Source organism: Furipterus horrens, unplaced genomic scaffold (assembly GCF_987537825.1).
Source record: "Furipterus horrens unplaced genomic scaffold, mFurHor1.1.pri manual_scaffold_5, whole genome shotgun sequence".
NCBI lineage: Eukaryota > Metazoa > Chordata > Mammalia > Chiroptera > Furipteridae > Furipterus > Furipterus horrens.
This window is the reverse complement of record NW_028327175.1, coordinates 102,869,135-102,880,492: the sequence shown is the minus strand read 5'-3', so window position 1 is coordinate 102,880,492 and position 11,358 is coordinate 102,869,135. Positions and strand designations below refer to the sequence as shown.

Sequence of the window (11,358 nt, the reverse complement as noted above, 5' to 3'; positions counted from 1 at the left end):
GCCGCTGCCCGTATTTGCGCTGGTGAAAACGCCCCTGGGCCCCTGCTTCTATTCGATTGGTTGGAAAAAAAAAAAATCGCAAACGGAAATATTCGATTGGCGTCGGTCGCTATCAATCACTTAGGAGTTCCTCAGCGGCGAAAGAGCCTTGGGTTACCATAGAAGTGAGAATGCTAAATTACTCTTTCAAAGATCTCTCGACAGTGTAAAGATTTTTTTTAAATTGTATTGTTTTTACTTTGTTACAGTTGACGTACAATATATCAGTTTCGGTGTAATTTTCGAAGTGATCATTGATAAATCTAGTACCCATCTGACACCATATGTACTTATTACAATATTATTGACTGAATTCTCTATGCTGTACCTTGTATCCCCCATGACTATTCTGTAAATACCAATTTGTACTTACAGATCCCTTTACCTTTTCCACTCAGTCCCCCAACCCTTCTCCCAGCTCCTGCAGAATAAAGAGTGATGTCACGTAAATTCCTGGGAAAGAGGAATAGTGAATTAATTTATTAGCATAACTATCGTACTTTCTGCTTTACCAACATGGAAAAAGATTTTTTTTCTTCTTATCCTACATCTGCTTCAAAATAATAGAAATTACATGCTGAAATTAAATTCACCCGATGGCCAATAGTGTTATCTCTAGGTATTGGGGCTGACAGATTACTTAAAATTTCTTGCCAGTCCTTTTCTCAATTTTAGGTTTTCTGCAGAGAAAACGTATCATTTTTTGTATCCACTTTACAGTTGGTTGAGCTCATATCGGTGCACATTAGCTTCTTGGGGGATGGGATAGGGATAGGAGATTTAGTTAACATATACCATACTTTTAAAAGTGCATGTCCAGCCCTGGCTGGTGTGGCTCAGTGGATTGAAGGCCTGTGAGCAGAGGGTCACCTGTTCGATTCCCAGTCAGGGCACATGCCTGGGTTGCCCACCAGGTCCCGAGTTGAGGGCATGCAAGAGGCAATCACACATTGATGTTTCTCTCCCTCTCTCCCTCCCTTTCCCTCTCTCTAAAAATAAATAAATAAAATCTTTTTAAAAAATGAAGAAGGGGGGAAGAATACTTCTTAAAAAAATTAAAGTGCATATCCAATGTATCAATGTTGATAATGGAGGAGGCTATGCCTGTGAGGGGTAGGGGGTATATGGGAAATCTTTGTAGCTTTCTCTTAGTCGTACTGTGAATCTAAAACTGCCTAAGAAATGAAGTCTTTAGAGAGATTTGTTGAAAACACTTTTAAAATGCTTAGAAAAAAATTGTTGAAAACGTTTTAAAAATGCATATCCATCCTTGGCTGGCGTGGCCCAGTTGGTTGGAGCATCATCCTGTGCACCAAAAGATCATGGGTTTGATTCCCAGTCAGAGCACATAACGATGCGAGTTAGATTCCCCATCGAGATGCCTCCAGGAGGCAATCCACCGATGTTTCTCTCTCACGTTGATTTCTCTCTCTCTCTCTCTCTCTCTCTCTCTCAATGTATCCTCAAGTGAGGATTTTTTAACAAAATAAATAAATAAAAATGCATATTCACTAATATAGCAATCCTACTTTGAGGGATCTATGCAATGGAAATAATTCTTTGAATGTGTAATATGTGAGGACAAAAGAATCAAAGATGCATACCTGGAAGGATATATAACAAACATTTAATATTGGTAACTTCAGAAGGTTGGTATTGTGAAAAAGGGGCTTTCAGTTTCTACTTTACACCCTTAGATTATATATATATAATAGGTGGTAAACTAAGGCAAGGAGAAGGAGACATGTCTCACAGTTGACTCAGCAGTCCTGAGCCTGGTCCGATAAGATGGCCTGGTGTTCTGAACATCACAAGCAGGGATAGCACAGGAGGAGGGAAGTCCTTGAGATTCTGCACTGGGAAAGGGAGCCTCTGTAGCAATTTCACTAACTAAGACAAAAAGAGCCTTTACTAGCTGAGAAAGAAAGCCTTTGTAGCTGTACATTATTCCCAAGGTTTAGAAGGAGAGAAGGAGGGGGAACCTAAATGCTGAATAAGGTATTTAACTCCTGAACCCCAACAGCTGGCACACACAGATTAGCTGAGTGCTCACTTGTAGCCTCTGCTCAAGTGTATAGAACAAACCCTAAGAACTTTATTTCCTTTATACATGGGGGCATTCGGACTAGCTGGGTGCCTGCTTACAGCTTTGTGCTTGTATATGTTTCATGAAAAAACTTGCTATCCAATTTCCACTATACATGTTTTGTCTCGTGATTGAATTAATCTCTTATGAGTAAGACAAGAACCAAGGAACCAGCTCAGGGGAAGAGGGGTCCCCTGACTCAGGTGTCTCTCCCCAGTAACAATATATACATATATTCTTTTATCCAAATTATATAAAACATTTAAAATACACTGCTATTGCAAAATAATTGAATTTTCTAGTTTTCAAATTATTTTAATACACTGCAATAATTTAAAATTATGATGAACTAATATATAGCTTTTTAAACTCAAATACTTAGTGAAAGTGAGGGTGATGTAACATTTTCATGTACACCTCCAGAGAGTGTAAATCTGGCTCTCAAAAGCTTTAAATGTTCTGAGATTTGCTGTAACCCCCCTTCTAGGTCTCTGTCTCTAAGAAGAAAAAATGTTGATAAAGGTTTATGGATGTTCCAGTTACTTATTATCAGGAAAATTTGGAAACAAAATGTTAAGCAGCAAGGAAATGTTTAAAAAAAAGATTCATTTGTATGATGTTAATATTATGTAGCCCACTGAAATGTTAATAAAGAACTTTTTATAACAGAAGAAAACATTTATGTTAAGTGAAAGAGAAATGAGGATAGCAACATTTTTTCTCTTCTTATCCTCCTTCTTTCCCTCTGTACTTTCTATATATAATTTTTCCTTTCTTTTCTCTGTAGCTTTCAATGTTCTCTGCATTTTCTATAATAAGCAAGTATTTTTATAATGCAAAAAACAAAATTTCAAAAGGGCATATCTTCCCCCAATTCAATCTTTAAATATAAAATAATTGTATGTCTTATTTTTCTAAAGGTAAAGCAACTTTATCCCAAAAAGGGGAAGACACCTATACAAAATTACACAATTCAGCAAGTATCAAAGCCATTTCATGTCCCAAGCTTATCCCATGCATTAGAAAGAAAATACACCAAGTGGAATTACCTGTCCAGGGCCACAATCTTGTTCTTGAATAAAACACCCCAAGTGGTAAACCCCTTGAGTTTTTTAATACATTGATAAAATGGAATGCTATGTAGCTATTCAAAAGAATGTAGTGACTACTTACATGGAAAGATTTTCAAGATGTTAATGAGAAAAAAAGGAGAAGCTCAGAGATACATATTTTATATATTCATATAAATCTATCTGATTTGATATATATTATAATTATCAGGGAGAATAAACATCATTAGCAGTGGTTCCCTCCATGGGGGTCAAATAGAGGAGTGCTTGAAATAATTTGACGTCTTTTAAGTTTAAAGAACACACCTCCCCCAGCTTCAACAGATCCAAGGAACTTTAAAAACACTCATCTGATGATTTCCTTTAATTAAACACTTCTCTCTGATTCTAGAAAAAGGCAAAGAACAACTTTACAAACTTAAAATTTTCCATGATTGTAACAGGGGAGCCCGCCCCACCAAAACAAAAAAACAAACAAAAAAAACACCAAAAACAAAAAACAGGAAATGGAACGGTTGGGAAGCACCAAGGATGTGCATGAGCAGTAGCCACAGCGTAGCTGCATGAACCACATGTGTTACCCTGGCAACCAGGGAAACTACGGCATGATCCCCCCCCACCCCCCTACGCCCAGATCCAAGAAAGCATGTAGGGTGCATGCGTGGGACTAGGGAGGTGATTGGTTGGAGGACCTAGGCTCTTATCTACTTCAGCTGCACAGGGGATTCTGGGGCCAACTTTAAAAAGCAGAGAGTGAGGAGATGACGCGCTCTTTGCCCTCCCGTCCGCTCACTGGTCTGTTCGGCCACTGGGGGCTTGAGTTCCTGGGCCCGCGTGCCTTGGATACTGTATGGTCTGGGAATATACCCAGCACCCCACCCCCAGCATTCTAGGGCCTGCCTGGCCAGGAGCACAGCAGGTGCTGGGGCGGCAGGGCAGAAGGGGAAGAGGCCCAGGCCAGTGGGCCATGCAGGCCGTGTGGCCAGGCGGTAAGCCCTGCGCTCCTGGGTCACACGGGAAGCCGCAGCAGTGCTGGCGACCGGAGTGAGTGTTGCGTGGGCCTGCCTGACCAGGAGCATGGCTGCACTGGCAAACCGACGTTGAAGAGACGGGGAGCAAATGCTGGACTGGTGGGCAGAAGCCAAGGAAGGAGCAGCGTGCTGCGAGTGGGACTTCAGCCAGTGTGCACAGACTCCAAAGGAGCCTGGAGCAGACTGTGACCAGAAGCATGCTGCAGCCACCTGCGTTTACCCAAGGACAGTACTTTTAAATGGGAAACGGAATTCTCGGTGCAGCCTAGGTGTGGTCTGGCCTGGCAGAGGCTGGCAAAGTTATTTTATCTTGGATATTTTAGAAGGAATGGGCTTTGAAGCAGGAATCTGCCTTTATTTCAAATTGTGTGGTCATTAAATAAAAGATTTCATTTCCTTTCCACCAAACTCTGTCTCTGGAGTTTTGCCTATTTGGCAGTGAGTGGGAGGACCCTCACTGGGTGGTTTGGTAACATGACCATTTGATTATTGACAAGAAACCTCCGTGAATTCAAATATATGCAATCACATTGAAAATCCTTCAAGACTTTAATCAGTTTTTCATGCACATTTGTTATTGAGAGCTGCACTTGAGCAATTACACAGACATCACTTAAGTTATTAAAGTTGTCAAAATAGATACAAACATTCAAGTAAAAGGTATGCAAATTAGCAGCATTTAACTAAAACATATATTAGCATATTTCAGTATCACTTTTATAATAAGGAAAGAAAACAGCTTCCATCTCTCTCAGACACAGAGAAAACTTGACTATCAGAAGCACGGTGAAGACAAGAACATTATATATAAAAATACACTAGGCAGAAATGACCCAAATTGGAATTTTTTAAAAGTGAGAGCAAAGTGAACTTTTGTTTACTCAAAATTCTATGATACTAGTCATTAGACGTAGGAAGTCATAAATCTTAAAACAGAAAAAGCTTGAAAGGCTTATTGGTTTCACAGGTACAAAAATATCCCGTGTTAATGCCAACTTTGTGGAAGGAAAGTATAAATGGTCTGGCAAAGGGACAAGTATACAACAATGTATAAGATATAGTAAGCTTGATTTGCTTTTAAGAGCAGAGTCTTCTATTTCTAATGAGGAGCGAAGGGGTGGGAAATTCCTAAGAGCAGCAGCTTTCAAAACCTGCAGCCAACATGAAATTCCAGGCTACCCCCAGGAAAGGTTTAAGGGTCAGTAAAAGAAGGCAGCCTCAAACAGTCTGTTATAAAACTAAAGTACTTTGAAAATGATCTGAAGATACAAAAATGAAACCTTATTACATTAAATAACAACTTAGGCTTATGTTAAAAAGTTCAGACCTATCAATCTCGGAAAATTATGATGAGGTATTTATTTGCGTAGTTTTTACTGTAATGGAAATCTTAAGAGGTACTCTGCTTGTTTTGTGACATAAAAGCACTTGTGTTTAAAATTTTAAGCACAAGAAAACCAATAGCCCTTAACAATTTGGATATGTGTATTTAAGAACCCAATATTCAGTCTAATTTGGTATGCTTGCACAGGCTGGTCTGATTAACAGGCAGAGAGCTTCAATCCACACCCCTAAAATACTTATGCACATAGATCTGCAACTCCAATAAATACTCAACAGACTTTTCTAGCCTGGCTCTGAAATGTGTAGTGTCCTTTAGAAATAGAGACCTCAGTGCAGGAATGAAACAGTATTTGGAAGACAAACTTTGTCTGCTTCTTAATTTTAAAGACACTTGGCCCCTTGCCAAGTCTCCAAACTCAGGACTGGAAGAGAGCTGAAGGCTTGTGGGTATTCAGCCCCTTAAAGGCAGCTTTCCCCTGAGTAATAAGGCTGCAGCTAAGAAATCAACACTGCCGTCCTGCAGCAATACTCCTCCTCAGATGGCTTAATCAAGGCCATTCAGAGAATATTTAATTCACAAAGCAGGAATGGCTTTTCTCATATTATACCATGTTGCTGAAATCACATAGCCATCCTCTCCATGTTCCCACCATCTGGTCCAAAAACCATGATTCAGGGCTTTCTCTTCTTTAAAAAAGGGGGGAAGGGGTTTGTTTTGGGGGAAGGGGTTTGTTTTAAGTCTACAGAAACATACAGAAGGGTCACCACTTCCTAAGGAACATTTCTCAGCCTAAACCCCTAGAACCTGGTTTAAAGGAACTACCCCAGTCTCATGAACAGACGACATCTACAGTTAACTTTTAAAAGACAAACCAAATGAGCTCTTAAAAGTATATAAGGTCTCTCCTTTTCCATCCTTGGTATAAAAGCCAAAACAGCCTTATAAGTCAGTTTCTTGGTAGTCACTGAGTGTCTGGTCAACAGGCAAAGACTTGGTTTTGAACCTGCTTTTCTAAATTACTAAAGCCCTATGTAAGAACTGGGTCACGTAAACATGGTCACTGCAGCTGCACATATGGAGCCACTCTCAGAAAAATATATATTCTTTAAATTTTGCTTAAAACCTAGGTGGACTTTGTAGGCTCGGCATATCACTAAGTCAGCTTATAAGCAACATGCAGCAACATCTTCACTGTTAATCTAGTCGGTTCCTCATATCCCTCTGGGCTTCCGTTAGTTTCTGGATTAGATAACGCTTGTCACGACTTTCCTAAAAAGAGAAATAGGTTCAAGAGTACAATCAATATGCTTGGAAACAAACATTACTTCAACCTAATAAATTACTTATTAGACACGAGGCTGAGGATCCTAAACACTGGACTACTGTAATAGCCTCCAGACTGGTCTGTCTCACTCTTGCCCCCTCCACAGCCTCTTGTTCACAGAGCGGTCAATAACCTTTTAAAGTGTACATTAGACTTCTACTTCGCACCTCCAATGACTTCCTATCACTCTCAGAATTACACCCACTTACCAGAGCCGTCAGGCTATGCTGGGACCCTGGCTGCAATTCAAGCATCATCTTGCCTCTCCAGCTGCACCGCCCTCCCTCGCAGCCCCCAGGAGTGCCCAGCTCATTCCCTCACTGTAGCCTCTGCCTGTTACTCTCATCCCCCAAACCTCCCATAATTGGCTCCTTCTCATCATTCAAGTCTCAACCACAATGTCAGACACCTCCTCAAAGAGGCCTTCAGTGGCCACCATCTATAGCAGCAAGTGGTCCACTTGTCTCTCTACCTTGTTTGTATTATCTTCACAGTAGTCACTGCTATCAGAATTTATCTTTTTTCTTTAACTATGATACTTATCAGTCTTGTCTCCCTTCTTCACCACTGTATCCCCACAGAGTATGAGGCACAGATAATGCTTAATATATTGGGCTGGCCAAAATGTTCGTTTAGTTTTTTCCATACAATGGCTCTAGTAGTGCTTAGTTGTCTTTAACTTCATTCAAAACAACTTTGTTAGACTGTATTGTGACAGCAGTAATATCAGCATGCATTTTTAAAAAAACTTGTCAAAATTGGTGAATTTTTTACAGCCATTTTAATATTGAAGATGGAAGAACATATGCAACATTTTCAGCATATTATGTTTTACTATTTCAAAAAAGGTAAAAACTCAACTGAAATGCAAAAAAAGATTTGTACAGTGCATGGAGAAGGTGCAGTGACTGATTGAACGTGTCAAAAGTGGTTTGCAAAGTTTCTTGGCACTATTGACATTTTGGCCAAATAATTCTCTGCTGTGGGGCTGTCTTATGCACTGGAAGATGCTTAGCAGCACCCCTGGCCTCTACCAACAGGAAGCTAATAGCAGGAAATAGCCGACATACTCAAAATATCCAAATCAATAAAGTTAGTGGTGAAAATGAAAAATGTGTCTTATAGGAAAACTAAATGAACTTTTTGGCCACCCAATATATGTTGAAAGAATGAATGAGTCATTGAATGAATGAAGTTGGAGGAGGCCTGGCCTGAAGGCAGAGTTTTGGGGGAATGGTGATGAGGGGAGCCATAGCATTCCTGGGAAAAGTGTCATTTTCCGTTAAGTGTCCTGGGTAAATGTCCCCAGCCATGACCCTCTGGACCTGCATGCTTCCTTACCAGGGATAGCTGCTCTCGGAGCTGGACGACCACCCGCTTGTGTGCTCCAGCCAGGGCGATGAAATAAAACATGACGAGGCTGCAACGCAAGGTAGAGTGGTCACTAGGGAGTTTGTACCATTTGAAGGCCACTAGAATAATAACTCAACAGGTTTTGCCTGTAACAGTTTAACTTGTTAGACAAAGAAAAGAAAAAACCCACACCTCTTCCAAGCAAAAGGCATCGGAAACAGATAAAGGAATCTCTCTGGCCTCAGTGTTTCATTAGTAAAATGGGGATAATACAGTAAAACCCAGTGATATCAAGCCTAAGAGAATATAATTTTGAATAAAAGCAATCAGTCATTGGCTCCTGCTTTCTGTGCAGCCCTAAATCTCAAATGGAGGGTGACTGAAGTTATTATCTTTGAGCAGAGGGGCAAGTGGAGTGGAGGAAAACAGCAGGCAAGCTCATTCTGCGAAGGGGACCTGGGTCCCGTGCAGCCTCCAGGCTGAGGAAATGAGAGCCACTGGAATCACTGCTGTTAATGATACTCTTCTGGAAGTCCCCACGGCCAAGGACAAGAATGGTCACCAAGGATGCTGAAGCCAGGTCATGTAACAAGACCAAATAGTGCCAGCCAAACCACAGCTAGGGTGAACAGATTAGGATGAAGTAGCTGAATGCCAGGATCCTCAGAATTCCAGGCTGATTGGCTGCACAGCAGTCACAGGTCATTTTATTAATCTCATCAAAGGGGTCCGGCCTTTAGCAAATGAATTTTTTGACCCACTTGCATTATGGTGGTTTTTACTATAATATTTTCTATTACTATAATATTGTCTACATCATAGGGTAATTATGATGATTTCATGAGTTAATACATATAAGCTACAATCAATTCCAGTTATCTGTGGCAGTTATATTCTATAAAGTCTCCAGGAACACTGAATTAGTGAATTTTGAACCAATGTCCTTAGTAGAAATACAGGCTCAGGTTCCTATCAGCAGTCAGAACATGTTTGTCAACTGATCAATAACTTGTCTTGTTTCTTGTTTATTGAGAAAGGTATCAACACATAACCTTGTTTCTATTCAAAGACACCTTATTTAATATTCATTAACACTGAACTTAACAGTCAACAGCACTATAACTCATGACTGAATGAAGCTCATCTAGTGCGAATATTTTCTCTGTAAAGCTCATCACAGCCTTCTTGCACTTAGGAACACTAGACAGTATTTCAGCATTACACTCGGGGCCATTTCAAACAGTGAAACCACCAATAAAAGCATAAAATGCAAGAAACATGGCACTAAGCAGATTGCAAAAAGGACTCTTGCTTATGGCATGAGAACTGAAACAAGACAGCAGTATACTTGGGGCCTTGTTCGACCTCAGCGAGAAAGGTGCATGCTATGGGCTGAATATTTGTGCCCCCCTTAAATGCTAATGCCCAATGTGATGGTGTTAGAAGGTGGAGCCTTTGGAAGGTGATTATGTCATGAGGGTGGAGCCTTCATATTTGGATTCGTCGGCAGCCGTCCGTCTCGAGAGACGATGGTGTAGCTTCTTAAGAGTCTATCTGCACCGCCGAGAATGGTTGTGCAGTCCGACTCGGGAGTGACACGGTATCTGTCTCCTCCCGTGCTGAATCGACATCTTGCGATGACGCTGGAGTGTCCTCTCCAGTGAAGCTGAAGCTACAGAGCCTGGGCAGGGTGATATGGAGGGTCTGCTGTTGCCCATGCAGCAGACCCCCCCTCTCTTCGCAGCTGAAGGGTCCAAGGGAAAGACGGAGTCAATACAGCTTGGCTTCAGGTGCGCCGCAGGAGTTGCCGGTGTTGACTACAACGTCAAACCGCCTTAGGGACTCCGGCTCCGGATTTTCTGTCGGGGTTTACTCCCTTAGCCTTTCCCCTGAAGAGGTATGCCGCAAGGCAGCGGAGGTTTTTTGGAGTCAGAGTTTTCCTTCTCTGATATTTGGATTAGTGCCCTGATAAAAGGGACTCTAGAGAGCTCCCTGGCCCCTTCTGTCCTGTGAGGACACAGTGAAAAGTTTGTAAGCCTGAAGAGGGTCATGCAACCATCTGGCACCCTGATCTCGGACTTCCAGGTTCCAGAACTGTGAGAAATACATTTCTGTTGTTTATAAGCCATCTAGTCTGTGACATTTTGTTATAGCACACCCTGAACAAACTAAGACAGTGCATGTCAGGAGACTCAAATTTTCCCCTGCTCTCTGTGTGTCCACAAATGACCATGAAAACTGCTTCAAGGACTGATTTTGAGATTTCAAAAATCTTTTAGTGACTGGGCACACTGACAGCACAGGAAAAAAAAAAAACAGAATCTGTGAATAATGAGGATCTACTGTAATTAGAACAATGCCTAGCACATAGTAAGCCCTCAATATACATTTTTTTTTATTAGAATTACTTTAACACTCAATATGAATTGCTGTGCAGCAAAGACCCTCATCGCCCTTGCATGTAACACCTGTCATTTACTGAGCCTTTAATGGCCAGGTCCTCTGCTAAGTACTTTATGTGTGATAACACATGTCCTGCTTCTCACAACCTTATCAGATATGTGCCATTTTTGTCCCCATTTTTCAGGTGAGGAAACAGAGGCTCCAAAAGGATATATATGTGATGACCCAAGGCCACACAGCTTATAAGTGCTAGAGCCAAGGCTCAAGTTTTTGCTCTTTTCTCTGCTCAACAATCAGTTTCTTCTTTCTTTTTGTTAATCCTTGCCTGAGGACATATTGATTTTTTTTTTTTTTTTTTTTTTTTTTTTTTTAGAGAGAGAGAGAGAGAGAAGAAGAGAGAGAGAGAAACAGCAATTGGTTACCTCCCGTACGCACCCTGACCGGGGATCGAACCCACAAATTAGATATGTGCCCAGACCGGGAATTGAACCTGCAATCTTTTGGTAGGGGACAACACTCCAACCAATTGAGCCACCTGACCAAGGCAATCAGTTTCTTTTTCAGAAAGCAAGTGATTTCTTGAATAATCAGTAATAATAATAGGCAACATTGACTGTTTTTTTGTAAGTCAGGCATTGGGCTAAGTGCCTTACATGTGGGATCTTACTGAACCAGCTCAATGATCCTCTGAAAGAATTACTATTATT

At 41.1% G+C, this 11,358-nt stretch overlaps 1 protein-coding gene across 1 annotated transcript in view; it reads right to left on the bottom strand.

The window, feature by feature from the left end:
• Positions 1-6,293: 6,293 nt before the first annotated feature.
• Positions 6,294-11,358, bottom strand: part of TMC7 (transmembrane channel like 7) — a 53,000-nt gene continuing 47,935 nt past the window's right edge. The window contains exons 15-16 of the mRNA XM_090279131.1: positions 8,237-8,315; positions 6,294-6,840 (exon numbers count right to left, since the gene is read on the bottom strand). Of these exons, the coding sequence (XP_090135257.1) occupies positions 6,766-6,840; positions 8,237-8,315 (154 nt within the window). The 3' untranslated portion in view covers positions 6,294-6,765. The remainder of the gene's footprint in view (positions 6,841-8,236; positions 8,316-11,358) is intronic.